This window comes from Fundulus heteroclitus, chromosome 10 (genome assembly GCF_011125445.2).
Source record: "Fundulus heteroclitus isolate FHET01 chromosome 10, MU-UCD_Fhet_4.1, whole genome shotgun sequence".
NCBI classification, from domain to species: Eukaryota; Metazoa; Chordata; class Actinopteri; order Cyprinodontiformes; family Fundulidae; genus Fundulus; species Fundulus heteroclitus.
In genome coordinates, this window is record NC_046370.1 from 20013173 (window position 1) to 20033262 (window position 20090).

At 40.0% G+C, this 20090-nt stretch overlaps 2 protein-coding genes across 5 annotated transcripts in view; both read left to right on the forward strand.

The window, feature by feature from the left end:
* Nucleotides 1-1778: 1778 nt before the first annotated feature.
* LOC105924935 (zinc finger protein OZF-like) lies at nt 1779-9891 on the forward strand. Of its 4 annotated transcripts, none has more exons than XM_036142291.1 (3): nt 1779-2369; nt 2441-2692; nt 7840-9891. In XM_036142291.1, exons 2-3 carry the CDS (start codon nt 2581-2583, stop codon nt 8913-8915), a joined length of 1188 nt encoding a protein of 395 aa, XP_035998184.1. In that variant the 5' UTR covers nt 1779-2369; nt 2441-2580; the 3' UTR covers nt 8916-9891. The 4 variants fall into 4 exon arrangements, with proteins under 4 accessions (XP_035998184.1, XP_035998183.1, XP_035998182.1 ...); XM_036142290.1 differs by having other exon boundaries at nt 2465-2692; XM_036142289.1 differs by having other exon boundaries at nt 2524-2692.
* Nucleotides 9892-15374: 5483 nt separating this feature from the next.
* Nucleotides 15375-20090, forward strand: part of LOC110366536 (gastrula zinc finger protein XlCGF57.1) — a 5455-nt gene continuing 739 nt past the window's right edge. The window contains exons 1-3 of the mRNA XM_036142269.1: nt 15375-16047; nt 16142-16358; nt 18405-20090. The exon at nt 18405-20090 is cut by the window's right edge and continues 739 nt beyond it. Coding sequence (XP_035998162.1) covers nt 16247-16358; nt 18405-20074 — 1782 coding nt within the window. The 5' untranslated portion in view covers nt 15375-16047; nt 16142-16246 and the 3' untranslated portion in view covers nt 20075-20090. The remainder of the gene's footprint in view (nt 16048-16141; nt 16359-18404) is intronic.

Here is a 20090-nt window from a genome sequence, read left to right on the forward strand (position 1 = left end):
CCAGAGCTCCTTATCTGCTATTACCCTGCCCCCTCTCTCCTGCTATTTGCTTCGTTTTGTGTCTTTTGTGCCATTTCTTCATAGCACCAGAAAGCTCTAAGGAAATTATGGATCTCGTCAGCTGGTCTCTCAAAGCTATTGATCAAATTTTTTCAACTGGAAAGCAAAGGACCGGGGAGCGTCCCCCGACGGAACTTTTTTTGCGGGATACATCTCGGACCCGTGGGAGAAATGGTCCACATTGTGCCTCTCAATTTTTTCTGCTGAGGACATCGAAGATGTCTACTTATTCCGATGTACGATACTTGGATTTCTTTTTTTTTTTGGTCTCAGAGGATATTTAATGTATCAGCACCTTCAGAAGCTGCTGGTGGTCAACATCGCCTTGATTAGACTGCCGGCGGCAGTTGACGTGATCACTAAGGCGTTGAATGAACAGAACGGTAGGCTAGATAAGCTGACTGCGGTGGTGGTACACAGAGGTGAGATGGGATAAAACCTGGAAGTGTAAACGTTAACTAGACCATCAAATGGAATATTGGAATTGGATCCAGGAAACAGCAACGAAAAGACTCTAAAGCTGAAGGAAAAGTTGGTTTCAGCTTGTTTCTCATAACAAATTCTGTTTTTTTTCCAAATCAGACTTCCCACTATCAAATTCTCCCCTGAGTTGTTATGGCGACATCGCACAAATCCCCCTTCTGCATATATGTGTCTCGTGTCATTTGTGCTTCTCGTGCAATGTTTTTTTTTTTGTCTGTTGCTTTACTCTTTATTTGTGAGAGCATAAATTCTCCAGTGTCTGTCTTTTTTTTCTCCCTCCACTTCCCCCATGTTTGTGTAATCTTCTTTCAACAGATCAAGGGTAGCGCCTTGTGGACACAGTGGTGTCCTTGGCAGCACGGCCTCAGTGAATCGTCTCCCCCCCTGAAATGTCTGTGATGTTTATGTTATGGTGATGGTACTGAAACAGCAATTTCCCTCTGGGATTATTAAAGTAGCCTATATCTGATTCTTATTCTAAATATACAACTCAAAATCCCAGATTTTTGTATTTTTTCATGTAATCGGGCTTAATCAGTTGTAGCTAAACTAAGTAATCTAAAATAAATTATTGCTGTAATTTGATTCTTTTAGTCAGCCCTGTAACTTGCTATAATCTCAATGCAGTTTTGGACAGGCAAATCTGTGAAACCTGTGACTCCAGAGCCGCATGTGGCTCTTTCTTTACATCTTCAATTTTGGCTCTTAAAAACTGCGGTTCACCTTGTTTTTGGACCACCTTTTTCCACAGATCTTCCATCCACTCAATTTTCTGTTAATATGCTTGGATACAGGACTCTGTGAACAACCAACTTCTTTAGCAATGCCGTTTGGTGGCTTATTTTTTTCACAGTATTCTGTTTTTCTGATGCTGATTTTTGAGTTTTAGTTGTAAGCCGGACCAGTTAAAGGAAACAAATATTTGGAATATATCACTCTGTGTGTAATGATTGTATATAAAATATTAGTTTAATTTTCTGAGATGACTGGCAAACAATATTGCACTTTCACGCAATATTGATGTACCTGCTGCGTGTATGCAGTTTCCCTTCGAACATCAGAAGCGCAAGTCTGGCTCCGAAGCAGCAGGGGGAGCTGTAGCAGGAATAACACATTTGAATTTGAATGTCTGTTTCCTGATATTTGTTAAAATTTGGGAATCTTCTGGAATCTTGCAAATAGATTGTGTGTTGTTAGGTACGGTACAGTTTTACTCTTTTTCATGACCAGTTAAGTTAAAATGTATTAAACTGTCTAGAAGGCGTTTCCGCTCCTGGCTTGGTGTACTTCCGCTTGTTGCGGATCCGGAACGCCTCTCGAAAACGTCTAGAAAGTTGTTTTTAATACGTAATTATCTTTCCGTAATCTGCTTTTAACCCATTTCTTGGGGAGCACTGAGCTGCCACTCGGGGAGCATACATACTAACACGCTCAGGGACCTGGTGTGGCAGTATGGGATTAGAACCGGAGACCTTGCAGCCTTCCCAGGAAGCAAACGCATCGCTTTAACCACTAGGACGTGAGGTCTGTAACCTCTAAATATTTCTGGGCTATTTTGCTGCACAGAAAGTAACTCACATTCATTAGTAATCTGGACTATTAGCCTCCGGGGAGCTAACGCTGCTAACAACAGAGACGTAATCAGTGTTTATTACGTTGGAAGCTTTTTTATGGTTCAGAGCTACAAGACGAGCCCAGACTCCGAGTTAATCAGAATGTGTGAGGAAGACTCCATCCTCTGTGGACACCTCCTCTAACCTTGTTGTCCAGCTGAGGACCGAGAGACTGGGGACAGTTCCAGAGAGGACACAGAGCTGCTGACCAAGGTACCAGACTCTCTGCTCTGCAGCATCGCTGCAGCTCTGCTGCTGTTTACCTTTTCTCTTGATTTATTAAGATGCTGATTTGTGTCTGATTCCAGTTTCAAGCAGCAGAAAATCAGAAAATACAGGTTAAATGACTGAAACCTTGATCTACCAGAACAGGTGAAGGTTCCTGACCAGGATTGTGAAAAGGAGAATCCCAGGTTTACAGAGGATGTCTGAGATGATGAAGGTTGAAGCAGAGGAGCCTGGACTATGTCTGGCGTCCTCCATACCTGCAGCGTCCTCATCAGAACTGGAGCAGAAACAAGACAACAAAGATCCCAGTAAGTGACACACATTAGTTTGTGTAGAATTGATAAAATAAATCCTGGTTGTTGGATAGTAAAGATCTGCTGTTGTGGGGGAAGTATCAAAAGGGTAAATATTTGTATAAATGTCCCAGCAATCATTGTTTTTGCATTAATAAGTCAGCTTATGGATATGTAGTACGACAAAGAACAACACGTATTCACACATGAAGATACAGATACATGAACACACACTAGGACTGGGCGATATGCCTTGAAAGTGTCTGGTATTATGGAAGAAAAAAAGGTTTCCTCTTTACAATATTGTCAAAATATTGTAAAGAGGAAAGAGTCTAATGCCTGGTTTATGCTTGACACATCTGTGAGGTCCACGCCACCATATTACTTCTGTGTTCATTAAATTATCAATCTTTCTTCAGTGAAGCTATACAAGATACACCTCATGGATGCACTGGGACGCATCATCAGTGATGTATCCTGGGGTCATTGGGTGTTTTGGGTCTCGCAACATCATACACCCTCACCCAGGGTGAAGCTAATTTATTTTAGGAAATAGAACATCATTTGGGAGGGTTTTAGCCTTGATATGAGCCATTTCTGAGACCGATGGATTTATTAAAAGTCAGGTTATAAGCTGTTGTTTCTACAAAATGTATAAGTGACAAGACTTTTTTCGGGAACTGCAAAATGCCATCATTTTAAGTAGAAAGGTAAGAGGCTTAAATGTTGGAAACAACTATGTTTTCTACTTCTACATGTTGGGGGTGTAGTACACTTGCTGTAGGAATCACTGCCCTCTAGAGTCTTGGTGAAAAGTGATACATCAGAGAAGAGCCGCACGGAGCATAAATGCTGCAGACGTGTCCCTACATCTCTTTTCTGTGCGGAACCCATGCGCGTCAAGCATAAAGCAACCTTTACTGTTATTCCCTGGCTGATTTCACAACAGCCTCATTTGGAATAAAGAGCTGATTTCCAAGTGTAATGATTCATTACACTTGGAAATCAGCTCCTTGTTGCAAATGAGGAGCCGATTGTAGTGGTGTTTCTGGCACGATAAGTTCAGTAGAGAACAAAAACTCAACACCCATTAGCAGCAACACATTTTTCTGTAGTGCTAACAACCTGACTTTGATCAATTTTAAATTAACCAGATAAATTAGCATAAAGCAATACACTAGAAATGCCATTTTAGATAGGCTAGATGTAATACAATTTTTATATATAAAATTACAAATAAAAACTCATATTTCTTGAACAGAAAAGATTCACATCAGTCCTTTACTGAGCTAGCAAGGACAGCCAACGCTAGATGGTCGCACACGATCCAGCAGATTGTAAATGTAATGTGTGCAATTCCAGTATTTTTATTGGATGGCCTGAGCTTAGGGATGTAATATTTATGCCCCACTGCTGTCTACTCAGAGCATGTTGAGCTTGCACACAACAGTTTCAGATATTCATTATTTAAACAAACATTGATCGACCGGCCCCAATTTCAGGGCAGAATTCGTCTTCCATTGATTATTGCAACATAGAGCTCCACAGTCACATCTTTTGGGGCCAGTGAGGCTACATATGTCAGGCATTTAGCAGCAAACAAAAAAGACAGTTTATACAGACAGAAGAGTTGTGTAAGACAATATGAATGGTACAAGTATATGTAACAGCAAGATGTATTGCAACATTGAACGGACTATATGATGGTACAGTTTCTCAGTGCAATAGAGTTCACAGTGACCATGTAAAGTGAGTGTCATGATTTGTCTTTGGATGAACCCGGACAGAGCATGCACACACAGAGCTAAAATGGAGAGTTTATGGACCGGCAGGGAAGTGAAGACAGAGGGAAGCTTAAGTAGGGAGGCTGGCAGGTGAAGTGAGTTCTGACTAATTAGTGGCCGACAGGTGTGACTGACTGCAGTGGGATTGAAGGGAAAGCTGAGTGAGAGGGGGATGAGGAACTGAAAACTAACAATAAATAAAGCCAGATCAAAAACTAAACCCTGACAAGGAGGAAGAACTGAAAAATAGTAAACAAAAGCCAGATCAAAAACTAAACCCTGACAGTGAGTTGTTTTGAAAGTATAATAGGGGAGTATTGGGAGTTTAGCGATCTTATGTGGAATGAAGCTGTTGTGGAAACTGATTGTTATGCAATTGAGCCTTTCGCCAGAGGACAGCAGCGTCCATGATGGGGGTGGGAGTTTTTTTTTTTTATGGTTGTCTAAACTCTGGTCATGCAGTTTGTGAGAACTGTCAGGGAAGGAGGGAAGTGCTGTCACAATTATTCTCCCTGCTGTTTAGGAGGATCCTCTAGAAGTACTTCACGATAATCATTGAGGCAGGTGATTATTAGTTTCTTGGGGACAGGCACGATAACGGATGATTTCAGCTAGGCAGAAGACCCCTGCTAGTTGGTCTGTATACGATTTAAGCGTCTGGACCTGCGGCCTTGTTGGTGTGGACCTTTTTTAGGGAAGAGGTCACTTGGTGGAGCTGCAGAACGAGAGCCTGATGGTGTTCCTCTTGCTGGGGCAGATGTTCTGGCTCCCTGCTTCTTGAAGAGTCAAAGCATGCGAAGAAGCTGTTTAGGGTGTCAGGGAGAGTCAGGTCATTGCTCAGCTGCGGGTTGCTGTGCTTGCAGTCTATGATGTTTCTGATGCCTCTCCACATATCGTGTGGATTGTTGCTGCTGGAGTGGTCCTCAATGCGCTGCTTGTATCCTTGCTTGGCCTTTGTGATGCCTTTTTTAAAGTTCGCTTCTAGCCCTGCTGTTAGCCAGTTTGTCTTCAGATCTGAACACTGCATCCAGGTCCCTCAGCAGGGACCGCACCGAGCTGTCCACCCATGGTTTCTGGTTAGGAAACACTCTGATTGTCTTTGTGAGTTGGACAGCATCACTGCAGAAGTGGATATAGGAAAGCACAGATAATGTGTAGCTTTCTAAGTCAGCGTCCTCTTTAAATGCGTCTCAGTCAGTGTTTCCAAAACCGTCCTGTAGAGCTGAGCAGGCCTCTTCTGTCCAAACCTGAATGTCTTTTATCGCCAGTCTGGTTCTGCAGATCAGTGGCTTGTAGGAAGGAATCAGGTCTACACAGATCTGATCTGATGAACCAAAGTGAGAAGCTGTGGCAGCTTTGTATTCTCCTTGATGTTACAGTAAACTTGATCTAATGTATTATTGTCTCTGGTCGGGAACCTAATAAATTTATGGAACTTGGTGAGTACAGGCTTTAAATTAACATGGTTAAAGTCTCCAGCAGTTATCATAGCCGCTTTTGGACTACTGTTCAATTGGCAAGTAACAAAGCAGTAAAGTTCCTCAAGAACTAGCTTAGCATTAGCTCTCGGCTGCAAGTATGTTGCAATGATTACCACAGAGCTGAGCTCTCTAGCCAGTTTAAATGGTCTGCACTTTACTGCATGGTATTCCAGGTCAGGTGAGCAGAAGGTGCCAAAGCCTTTTTCTAATGTGCACCAGGTGTTGTGGATGTAAATTGCCACACCACCTCCTGATAGTCATACATTTTTTGACTCTTATCCCCTATCATTTGAAAATAAAGTTTTTAATGCTGTTCTTTATAGGAAGGGGAAAAGGTGTTACTATAAAAGTTAATTATTTCTCTATATAATCAGTCTGTACATTCCTCTCCAACGGATTTTAATTTCACAAGTGGAGCCTTACTGCTTTCACCATAGTGCTCCGCTTGATTTATATATGCAAGAAGCTTTATTAGATTTTAATATTTCATGTTCAATGGACACTGAAAAGGGAAGGTAAAAAAGAAGAGAACAAGACGAGAAAAACGCTGAAAGGGAGAAAAAGGGAAAGAGGAGAGGAAAGGGAGAGAGAGATAAAACATAATTTAAGTCTGCTTCTTCACCTGCAAAGAGAGATATAAAAAGAACACCAAAACCAACCGATAAGCTTTTACAGGTACAAACAACCAACGCCTTGATACCATTACTGAAGAATATACAGTATTAATTAATACGAAATGTATGAAGTGACAGCTAAAGATAATATTAGGTTTTTTTTGTATAGAAGTGAATCTGTAAGTACCTGTAGGTGTAGTGCTTTTCATCTAGTAGCAGGTTGAGTTTGCTACACGACTGCTCTTCAAGAGTAGTTGCAGACCTTACATAAGACAAATTCCAGAGTTTCCAGCTTCAGATAGATGTGACCACTCCGCTCGCTATTCCACCGGAAGCACTTTTTTTGTGTAACTTGAGAGAAACCCATCAAGCTAATGGCCACGTGACCCCAGATGTGCACCCAACACAGCTCCAAGAGATCTTCCCCTTTACAGTGCCCTCTAGCATCTTAAGTTACCAATTTGAGTTTTGATTATTTCCTGAAAAATAATTACATGAATTAAAAATATCTAGTGTTATTGATTGTTATCTTGCAAAAGGTTGATCAAAATGTTATTTCCTCATATGCTTTATCTAAATAGGAGTTGCATTGTAAATTAGCAAATTTAACCTCATTCCATATTTTTTAAGATGCACTTTGGTTCTCTAAATTTTATACCTTCAGTGAATTCATTTTTATGGTGATGGTTTTCAACTATTTTTGTTTTTCCTTTTGTTCTTTTGTGTGTACATACTATGTCCCTTAGTTTCCTTAATCTTTATTTTTGCTCAGAAGTTTAGTTCAGTTTCACAAGACTAGCAAAGAACAATTATTGATTGAAATATATTGTTAATTCAGATAAACAGCATTATATAATGGTGTTCCCTGGATGAGCATTTATTTATTGAACTTGAAGAGAAGTTGTCCCTCGTCTATTGTATATGTGTGCAGAGTTTGCTGTTAGAAGAATTCCAGTGCTTGAATCACTCTTTCAACTATTGTTCTAATATCAAAGGCAATTGACCTGATATTCACTAGAAAATACCTAACGGACTGACAGTTATTGGATAAACTTTAAACAACTTCAAATCATGTGTTATAGCACAACACCAGACAGCAATGCAGTTGGTCAGTACGCTCTCTATTGTCCCTTTGTAGAAAGTGATGAGGATGAGAGGAAGGTTTGCTCTTCTCATCCAATGCAAAAAGTGCAGCCGCTTCTGTAACTCTTTTTTATTTATTTATAAATTATTAAATCATTAAAATTGTTTACAAGTACTCATTAATGTTTCAACATCTTCAGTCCATCAGGTTTTGGTGATAAAAGAAGAGGTTCCCCATGACTGGAGCTCCAGTTTGGACCAACTGGAAACAGAAACCTCCCACATAAAGGATGAAGAGCAGGAACAGTGGATCAGTCAGGAGGAAGAGCAGCGTACTGTGAAGATTGAAGATGAAGAGAAACCTCAGTTATCAGAGCTTCATCACTTAAAATCTGAACACAGAGAGATAGAAGCTCCAACCACCAGCAGCTCAACTGAACAGAAGGAAACAGAACCTGACAGAAAGGACCGGGGAGGACCAAAACCAGGCAGGAAATTAGTTTCAGTACGTGTTTCTAATCAACCCAAGTTGATTGCTCCAAAAATATGTAAACCATATGAACTGTGTTCCGCAGTTACATCTCAGATTGGAGTAAAAACTAAAGAGAAACCATTCGGTTGCACTGTTTGTGACAAAAGATTTAAACGTAAGCATTCCGTCAAAGTACACATGATGGTTCACACTGGAAATGTGAAACATATTTGTGATCTTTGTGGTAAAACATTTAGAGTAAAGATTTCCCTTCAGACACATATGAGAGTGCACAATGGAGAAAAACCATTTGCTTGTGATATTTGCTCTAAAAGGTTTTATGCAAAGGCATATCTTAAACTTCACATGAAACTCCATTCTGTAGAAACCCCTTTTTCCTGTGATGTTTGTGGTTCACAATTTAAGCTTAAGAAAAGGCTTGATGAACACATGAGGAAACACAAAGGAGAGAAACCATATTTTTGTCATGTTTGCAGTAAAGCATTTGCAGTAAAAGATCATTTAAAGAATCATATGCGTGTTCACACAGGGGAAAAACCATTTACATGTCTTGTTTGTGGTAAAACATTTACCCAATCTGGAGGACTAAAAAAGCACATAGCTGTTCACGCCAAACAGTTTAGTTGTAGTGAGTGTGGCAAATGTTTTGTAAAGCGAATATCATTGGAACGACACATGAGACTTCACTCTGAGGAGAGGCCATTTGGTTGTGATGTCTGTAAAAGCAGATTTAAACACAAGTGTCACCTTGAAATCCACATGAAAATCCATTCAGGGGAGTAACCATCGCTGTGTAGTGTTTCCTGTGAAGCATTTGCACAACATGGAGTTCTGCCGAAACATATAAATTCAATTCAGTTTTATTTATATAGCACCAGTTCACAACACATGTCATCGCAGGGCACTTTACAACGTCAAATTAAATCGAATCACACAGATTGGTCAAAAAGTTTCCTATCTAAGTAAATCCAGCAGATTGCATCGGGCCTAAGACAAGCGGCATTCACGCCTCTTGAAAGAGCGTAGAGCCACTGTGTACAATTGAAAGATTTTATCTTGTCTGTAATAATTTTGCTCTAATTTAAAATAAATGAGTAAATTTCCATCTGCACGAAACAAATCTTTTTTTAAATGGGGTGGGGGAAGGGGGACTGCACACAATCAGTACATGGGCAGCACTTTGAACATGCCTGATTTAAATGGTCATGAAGGATGCTACTAATAATTATGACAATAGGCCAGGGCTGAGCAATATAACAAAAAATCAGTATTTTTGAGTATAAAATTATGATTTAATTTTTGATATACTTAATCAAGTTTGCACCATTTTGCCGGGTTGTGTCAAGCACATCAGACATGTAAGAAATATGATGCCAGTCGTTAGACATGAAGCTAGTTGTTATATTTTCCATCAATCCATCACACACTCAGCAACATGCTCATAATGTCTTTTGTATGAAACCGTATCTGTCAAGTGTCCTGATGCATCATAATAATCCAGGTAGAAAAAAAACAAACTACTCTGATCTAGCTGCTGAAAAGAGATCCAGAAATCCAGGAGCCTGCTATTGCCTGTATTCTGTACCACAGACTGTCGGAGGCCACCCCGAGTCTATATGGTTTAACTAAAATTCACAAACTAGATGACATACCTGTAAGCCCATCTTTAGCATAATTAGGCGACTGCCATGCAAATGCATGGGCAGTGCCTATTACTATGCACCTAATAAGGGTTTTCACGGATAATACAGCCCGAACTGTAGGGTCTACCCCCACAAAGTATATATCAAAACGTGCGTCTCGATGCCGTGAAGTGTGCTATTTGTACTTCATGCCATTTCGAGTTACCATGGTAATGTAAATAGCGAAAAACCATGGCAAAAAGTCCCATACAATATTTCCAGCAAAAACCTATAGCTTGTCCTGTTCCCCTATCCGTTACGAAATAAACGCAGAAAAAATTACGTCTCTAGCATTTACGGTTCCGGAGAAACGAAGTGCTGCTCACCGCCATCTCTCACCCAATGCTCTTCAATGGCCATGTATGCATTTATCTCCGCCAAAATCAAGTCTATATATGTCTTCGGTTTGGTCCACTGGTTAAGTTGTGGGACTGGCACGACCAGAGGTCGCAGGATCAAAACCTGGTGTGGCAGGATAAATATATTACATTTTCACCCCCATAGTATACATGTCAGAAAGTGCCTCTTCATCCAGTCAGGTGCTCTTTTTGTATAAGCTGCCATTTTGAGTTACCATGGCGACGTAATAAACAACCATGCAAAATCGTATTCTCTCCCTTTTTGAGGCACTTCTCAGTACAGGATTTGGACCAAACTAACATAGTACCATCACCTGGTGATACTGAACACAACTATGTTAGTGGCTAACGCTTAGCACGTTGCTAACCGGAAGTAGCTCTAGGAAGGTCCTACCAACTTCTGCTTGACAGAGTCCGTACTTCCTTTAGAGAGAAAGCTCCACAACAAATCTGGGTCATGTCGGATAAAGCATGTCTATTTTATGAGGTGTCAAACATCCTTTTTAACCCCATTTTGTCTTTGCTACACGCTGCAGAAATGCTTCAAAGACACTAAAATCACACATTCAGCTCAGTCCCCCACATGATAAGGATAATGATGAGTAACACAGGGGTGCAGCTGCCAGTGAGTCTCCATGACAACGCTGCAACCAAGAGGCTCCTGGGAGGTCAGGGACATGCTCCATTGACTTGGAGGTTTTTCCTTCCCGCTAATGGGTGGTTTTTCTTTCCACTGTCGCTTCATGCTTGCTCAGTACGAGGGATTGCTGCAAAGCCATGGACAATGCAGACAACTCTTCCTGTAGCTCTATGCTTCTTCAGGAGTGAACGCTGCTTGTCGGGACTTTGAAGCAATCAACTGGTTTCATTATATAGGAAATTTTTGACCAATCTGTATAATATGATTGATTTTGACTTGAGATGACATGTTTCATGAATTGGTGCTATATAAATAAAATTTAATTGAATTGAATTGAGTTAGCATGCTGGATTGTGGAGGCTATATCTCTGGCATACAGGTGTGCAGGCTCAGAACCCCCTAAAGGAGTTAGGGCCCATTCTACCAGGAGCATGGCCACCTCTTGGGCTTTGTTCTGCGGTGTCAGTTTAGGACATCTGTGCTTCAGCCAGTTATGCTACAACTCACACATTTGTGAGTTTTTACAGGCTGGATGTGGCGCAGCCATCACTAGCGCACACAATGCTTGGAGTAGGAACGTCCACTTGAGGCCTGAATTGGGATTTCTATCAGGCATGGCTTTGGAGTCAGCATGCAATCCGGGAGTGGGCCATATCTCCCATAGTGAAACACCGAGCAAAGTTAAAAAAGAACGTTGGGTTACTTAACGTAATCCTTGGTTCTTTGATAACAGAGCGAGGTGTTTCACCGACACATCCCTTCTTGCATGGGCACTTAAAGAAACCTGCCTAGAATGAGTTAAGGCAGGTAGTTTGGCTGTGATAATGGTTGGTGGGTGGAGCCACGGACACGGCTCAACCTGTCTGTCACAGACAGACGTGATGACATTGGCGCTTCCGTAGTTGGTCACGCCAAGGCGATTCCCATAGTGAAACACCTCACTCTGTTATTAAAGAACCAGGGATTACGTTAAGTGACCCAATGCTTTTAGATACACATCCACAAAGTTACTTTTCTTTTTTTTTAAATATGACCTTGTAGATAAAGTATTTTAAAAATAATGCTCTTACAGCACAAAACATTTAAGTGCTTTGAAATTATTATTTTTTTTGTATGTATTGGCACAATATAAATGACAGGAATTAAATTGATATGTTGAGAACAGTTGAAAAAATGGAAAATAATTTTCCATGGTGACTATGAACCAGTTCAAGCACTGAGTAAATGCCTAGAAGAAATCAATGCATGGATGTGCCAAAATTGTCTTCAATTGATTAAAAACAAAACTGAAGTAATAATCTTTGGACCAATAGAGGAGAGATCAAAAGTTAGCACACAGCTTCAGTCGCTTCAACTGGTAACCACTGATGAGGCCCGAAATCTGGGTGTAGTGATGGACTCAGACCTGAACCTCCAAAAGCATCTAAAGACAATTACAAGGTCGGCTTTCTATCACCTGAAGAACATTTCCAGGGTTAAACAACTAATGTCTCAGCAGGATCTGCAAAAATGAATCCATGCGTTTATTTTTAGTTGAATTGATTACTGCAACGGTGTTTTCACAGGTCTGCCTAAAAAGTGGATCAGACAGCTGCAGCTGATCCAGAACGCTGCTGCCCGCGTCCTCACTAAGACTAAGAAAGTAGAGCACATCACCCCAGTTCTAAAGTCCTTACACTGGCTCCCTGTATCTCAGAGAATAGACTTTAAAATACTTCTGTTAGTCTATAAATCCCTGAATGGCTTAGCCCCTAAATACATCACAGACTTGTTATCAGTGTATGAACCCTCCAGACCACTCAGGTCTTCTGGCTCCAGCCTACTCTGCATACCTAGAACCAGAACAAAACAAGGAGAAGCAGCATTTAGTTCCTATGCTCCGCTTATCTGGAACAAACTTCCAGAAAACTGTAAAAGTGCGGAAAGCCTGAGTTCCTTTAAATCTAGATTAAAAACACATTTTTTTTAGGATTGCCTTCGACGATTATAATTGAACTGTATTACTGAAATATAATTAGTTTACTTTGTATTCCAACTGTGTTTTTACTTGTTTGCTTTTAATTTTTGTTTTCCCATGTTCTATTTTGTTTCTACATTTTATTCCAACTTGCTTTTATTATCCTTTTATTTTCCTATATTTTAATAATGTAAAGCACTTTGCATTGTCTCTGTCCTGAAATGTGCTATATAAATAAATTTGCCTTGCCTTGCCTAATTACAAATATTTAGTTAGAAATATCTACCTCTTCCAATTTGTATTCTTTCGCATTGAAAACTAAGAGTTGTTAGAGGTGTATCGAATCTGAGCATTACTTGTCTGTCATTGTATACAGTAATAAATAGTTTTGATGAATAAACTTGACTGAACATCTTCCATGATTTTAGCTTCCTTTTTTATGATTTGGGGCCCTGCGACAGACTGGCGACCTGTCCAGGGTGTACCCTACCTCTCGCCCAGTGAACGCTGGAGATAGGCACCAGCAACCCCCGTGACCCCATGAGAGATTAAGCGGGTCAGAAAATGGATGGATGAATGGGTTATATAGCCCCAATACCTGCTATGAACCAATGACTAATGATGAAATCATGACGTTAATAGGTTAACTCAAAAAACATTGAACTGACTCCAATTTTGGCCAAATTATGCTCACCTGCCCCAAGCAAATTATACCCACAAAATTAAAATGAAAACCGGCTAATCTGGCAACACTGAGTCTGACAACCCCAAAGCGGTTTACACTACAGTCAGTCATTCATTTATTAACGCACGCATTCACACCCAGATGGTGGTGAGCTACATTGACAGAGGCAACCACAATACCACAGGCTTGTGCTAAATCTCACTGTAGAAAATGTAAATAATTTAATGGCAATAAAATTTTAACTCTGAATGATGTACATGTCTTTCCGTTCTTCCTTAGCATGACTCCTACTGTGAAATAAAGCATACTATACAACTCAAAATCCCAAATTTTTGTATTTTTTATGTAATCGGGCTAAATCAGTTGAATCTAAACTAAGTAATCTAAAATAAATTATTGCTGTAATTTGATTCTTTTAGTCAGCCCTGTAACTTGTTATAATTTCCATGCAGTTTTGGACAGGCATAATGTAGCCTTAGTGTGCACGTGCGATGTTTCTCACAGATGTCAAGTGAACGCTCAGGGAGTTTGTGTGTCTGCGCAGACTTCTGAAAAATTAGGGGGAACATTGCTATCAAAGCAACCTGGGTGTCCACTACACCTCAGCAGAACCAAGAGCTGATCACTTCCATGCCTCGTCGCACTGATGCAGTAATTTATGCAATCAGAGGCCCAACCAACTATTGAGTACATTCATATATTTTTCAGAACCCTGACATTTCTGTTTAAAACAAATGTTTTCATCTTACACAACATTTTTGACAAGTTTTGAGACTTGTGAATATTTCACTGCATACTGAATACATAATGAGATTAATTTTCTGAAGTGAGTGGCAAAAAAATATTGAACTTTTTCAGACATTTCTAATTTTAATTTTTAACCCGTCTCACTGACTGGAGACATAAGTCAAATTTAAGGCTACTGACACTCACTATAAGAAATGTGTCTTTCTAAAAACCTTAATTTTGTTACTGGCACAGAAAGATAATTACTTTTAAAGAACATGGACATTTTGGTTTTCTGAAGTCCACAGTCAATGCTGCTATCTACCAGGAAATTCTGGAGCACATCATGGTTCCCTCTGCAGACAAGCTGTATGGAGATACTAATTTTATTTTTCAGAAGGACTTGGCACTGGTTCAATGATCATAGTGTTCCTGTTCTTGATAGGCCAACAAACCCCCCTGACCTGAAGCCTATAGAAAATCTATGGACAGTTGTCAAGAGAAAGATGAGAGACACTGGACCCAACGAGGCAGAACACCTGAAAGTAGCTGACAAGGCAATCTTGGCTTCCATTACAGCTATGCAGTGCCACAAGATGATCACCTCTATGGCGCATTGTTTCCATAATTCATATTAAAATGTTTGTAGCCCATATGTAGGATTTGTCTGTGCATAGTAACTCTAGAGCAGGGGTCTTCAACCTATGGCTCTTTACACCTTCAATTTTGACTCTTAAAAAGCAGGGGGAAAAAAATTCTCCCTGTTTTTGGCCACCTTTTTCCATAGATCTTTCATCCACTCAATTTTCTGTTAATATGCCTGGATACAGGACTCTGTGAACAACTAACTTCTTTAGCAATGCTGTTTTGTGGCTTATTTTTTTCACAGTATTCTGTTTTTCTGATGCTGATTTTTGGGTTTTAGTTACTTGTAAGCTGGACCAGTTAAAGGAAACAAATATTTGAAATATATCACTTTGTGTGTAATGATTGTATATAAAATATCAGTTTAATTTTCTGAGATGACTGGCATACAATATTGCACTTTCACGCAATATTGATGTACCTGCTGCGTGTATGCAGTTTCCCTTCGAACATCAGAAGCGCAGTCTGGCTCCGAAGCAGCAGGGGGAGCTGTAGCAGAAATACCACATTTGCATTTGAATGTCTGTTTCCTGGTATTTGTTAAAATTTGGGAATCTTCTGGAATCTTGCAAATAGATTGTGTGTTGTTAGGTACGGTACAGTTTTACTCTTTTTCACGGCCAGTTAAGTTAAAATGTATTAAACTGTCTAGAAGGCGTTTCCGCTCCTGGCTTGGTGTACTTCCGCTTGTTGCGGATCCCGAACGCCTCTCGAAAACGTCTAGAAAGTTGTTTTTAATACCTAATTATCTTTCCGTAATCTGCTTTTAACCCATTTCTTGGGGAGCAGTGAGCTGCCACTCGGGGAAGCATACATACTAACATGCTCGGGGACCTGGCGTGGCAGTATGGGATTAGAACCGGAGACCTTGCAGCCTTCACAGGAAGAAAACGCCTCGCTTTAACCACTAGGACGTGAGGTCTGTAACCTCTAAATATTTCTGGGCTATTTTGCTGCACAGAAAGTAACTCACATTCATTAGTAATCTGGACTATTAGCCTCCGGGGAGCTAACGCTGCTAACAACAGAGACGTAATCAGTGTTTATTACGTTGGAAGCTTTTTTATGGTTCAGAGCTACAAGACGAGTCCAGACTCCGAGTTAATCAGAATGTGCGGGACAGACTCCATCCTCTGTGGACACCTCCTCTAACCTTGATGTCCAGCTGAGGACCGAGAGACTGGGGACAGTTCCAGAGAGGACACAGAGCTGCTGACCAAGGTACTAGACTCTCTGCTCTGCAGCATCACTTCTGCTCTGCAGCTGTTTACATTTTTCTTGATTTATTCAGATGCTGATTTGTGTCTGATTCCAGTTTCAATCAGAAGATACAGGTTACATGACTGAAACCTTGATCTACTAGAACAGGTGAAGGTTCTAGACCAGGATTGTGAAAAGGAGAATCCCAGGTTTACAGAGGATGTCTGAGATGATGAAGGTTGAAGCAGAGGAGCCTGGACTGTGTCTGGTGTCCTCCATACCTGCAGCATCCACATCAGAACTGGAGCAGAAACAAGACAACAAGGATCCCAGTAAGTGACACACATTAGTTTGTGTAGAATTGATAAAATAAACTCTTGTTGGATAGTAAAGATCTGCTGTTGTGGGGGAAGTATCAAAATGGTAAGTATATGTATAAATGTCCCAGCAATCGTTGTTTTTGCATTAATATGTCAGCTTATGGTTATGTAGTACGACAAAGAACAACAGGTATTCACACATGAAGATACAGACACATGAACACACACTATGGGTGGTATGCCCTGAAAATAAAATCTCCTATTTAGTTTTACCAAATCCGATTAATCCATTTTTTTCTGTGTCGTTTTCATTTCACAAAAAGAAATTAAAGAAATTATGTTAAAATCTTGCTTTTATGTCGAGCATTTTGTCTAGGAGTCAACCTAAATTCAAAGTGCAGCTAAATATAAGCTGTGAAACATGCTAGTAAAACAAGATGGCAGCCCTGACATTGTAAACAATGAAAATATAACAATGTTTACTGCTAGCGGTATTACACAATAAGATAAGAACAGGCTTCACTTCACTTGTGTAACTTCAAACTAATTTAAAGAAAATAAGTAAATGGGTAAATTAAAGTGTTTGGTATTATGGTAAAAAAAAAAAGTTTCCTCTTTACAATATTTTGACAATTTTGTAAAGAGTCTAATGCCTGGTTTATGCTTGACACATCCATGAGGTCCACGCCACCATATTACTTCTGTGGTCATGAAATTATCAATCTTTCTTCAGTGAAGCTAATTTATTTTAGGAAATTGAACATCATTTGGGAGGGTTTTAGCCTTGATTTGAGCCATTTCTAAAACCGATAAATTAATTAAAAGTCAGGTTATAACATGTTGTTTCTACAAAATGGATAAGTGACTAGACTTTTGTCGGGAAATGTAAATTGCCATCACTATTGGAAGAAAGGTAAGAGACTTAAATGTTGGAAACAACTATGTTTTCTACTTGTACATGTAGTGGGGTGTAGTGCACTTGCTGTAGGAGTGCATCACTGCCCTCTAGAGTCTTGGAGAAAAATGATACATCAGAGAAGAGCCGCACGGAGCATAAATGCTGCAGACATGTCCACACATCTGTTTTCTGTGCGGAACCCATGCGCGTCAAGCATAAAGCAACCTTTACTGTTATTCCCTGGCTGATTTCACAACAGCCTCACTTGGAATAAAGAGCTGATTTCCAAGTGTAATGATTCATTACACTTGGAAATCGGCTCCTTGTTGCAAATGAGGAGCCGATTGCAGTGGTGTTTCTGGCATGATAAGTTCAGTAGGGAACAAAAACTCAACACCCATTAGCAGCAACACATTTTTGTGTGGTGCATACAACCTGACTTTGATCAATTTTAAATTAACCAGATAATTTAGCATAAACCAATAGACTAGAAATGCCATTTTATATAGGCTAGATGTAATTAAATTTTTATATATAAAATTACAAATAAGGGCTCACTCATATTGTTCATTTCTTGAACAGAAAAGATTCACATCAGTCCTTTATTGAGCTAGCAAGGACAGCCAACGCTAGATCGCTAGTCACACACTATCCAGCAGATTGTAAATGTAATGTGTGCAATTCCAGTATTTTTATTGGATGATGTGAGCTTAGGGACGTAATATTTATGCCCCAGCAAACAAAAAAGACATTTTATACAGACAGAAAAGGTATGTGTAAGACAATATGAATGGTACAAGTATACTTAACAGTTGTTACATATACTTGTACCATAATGGTTGTCCAAACTCTGGTCATGCAGTGTTTGCTACAACTGCCAGGGATGGCCGAAGCACTGTCACAATTATTCTCCCTGCTGTCCTCTCCACTCTCTCTACACATTTCCAGTCTGAAGCATTGTAGGCCCCAAACCAGACAGCGATGCAGCTGGTCAGTACGCTCTCTATTGTCCTTCTGTAGAAAGTGTTGAGGATGGGAGGAAGAGCTTTGCTCTTCTCATCCGACGTTGAAAGTGCAGACGCTTCTGTACCTTTTTTATTATAAATTATTTAATTATTAGAATTGTTTACAAGTAGTCATTTATGTTTCAATGTCTCCAGTCCATCAGGTTTTGGTGGTAAAAGAAGAAGTTCCCCATGACTGGAGCCCTAGTTTGGACCAACTGGAAACCAAACCCCCCCACATAAAGGATGAAGAGCAGGAACAGTGGATCAGTCAGGAGGAAGAGCAGCACACTGTGAAGATTGAAGATGAAGAGAAACCTCAGTTATCAGAGCTTCATCACTTAAAATCCGAAGACAACAGAGAGACACAAGCTCGAACTAGCAGCTCGGCTGAAGAGCTGAAAACAGAACCTGATGGAGAGGACTGTGAAGGACCAGAACCAGACAGGAACCCAGATCCAGTATCTCTTTCTCATCAAACCAAGATGATAGTTAAAAAAGGAGGTAAAACATCTAAGCTGTGTTCCAAACGTACATCTAAGATTGGAGTAAAAACTGAAGAGAAACCATTTGGGTGCACTGTTTGTGACAAAAGATTCAAATGTAAGGATTCTGTAAAATTACACATGATGGTTCACACTGGAAAGGGGGAACATAGTTGTGATCTTTGTGGTAAAACATTTAGAGTAAAGTGTTACCTTCAAACACATATGAGAGTCCACAATGGAGAAAAACCATTTGCTTGTGATATTTGCTCTAAAAGATTTTATGCAAAGGCATATCTTAAACTTCACATGAAACTCCATTCTGCAGAAAACCCTTTTTCTTGTGATATTTGTGGTACACGATTTAAAATTAGGGAAAGGCTTAAGAAGCACATGTGGAGGCACAATGGAGAGAAACCATTTGTATGTGGTATTTGTAGTAAAAGGTATTTACAAAAAGAGGGTCTAAGAAATCATTTGCGTGTTCATACTGGAGAAAAAGAAAAAGCATTCATTTGTTTGTTTTGTAGTAAAGGATTTTCACAAAAACAGGGCCTGAAAACTCACATGCGCATTCATACAGGTGAGAAACCTTTTTTTTGTAGCGTTTGTAGTCAAGGATTTTCACAAAAAGGAGATCTAAACCGTCACAAGCGTATTCACACAGGCGAGAAACCGTGTATTTGTAGTGTTTGCAGTCAAGGATTTTCTCGAAAAGGGGATCTCACCCGTCACATGCGCGTTCACACGGGCGAGAAACCATTTGTTTGTTGTGTTTGCAGTCAAGGATTTTCACGAAAAGAGGATCTAAAGAGTCACATGCGCGTTCACACAGGTGAGAAACCGTTTATTTGTAGTGTTTGCACTCAGGGATTCTCACAAAAAGAGAGCTTGAAAACTCATATACTCCTTCACACGGGCGAGAAACCATTTATTTGTAGTGTTTGCAGTCAAGGATTTTCACAAAAATGGGATTTAAAGAGTCACATGCGTGTTCACATTGGTGAGAAACAGTTTGTGTGTGAAGTTTGTAGTAAAGGATTTTCACAAAAAGAGCATCTAAAGACTCACATGCGCGTTCACACAGGGGAAAAACCATTTACCTGTCATATCTGTGGTAAAGGATTTTCCCAGTCAGGAGGACTGAAAACACACATAGCTGTTCACACCAAACAATTTAGCTGTAGTGAGTGTGGAAAATGTTTTGTAAAGCGAATATCATTGGAACGACACATGAGACTTCACTCTGAGGAGAGACCATTTGGTTGTGATGTCTGTAAAAGCAGATTTAAACACAAGTCTCACCTTGAAAGTCACATGAAAATCCATTCAGGGGAGTAACCACCGCTGTGTAGTG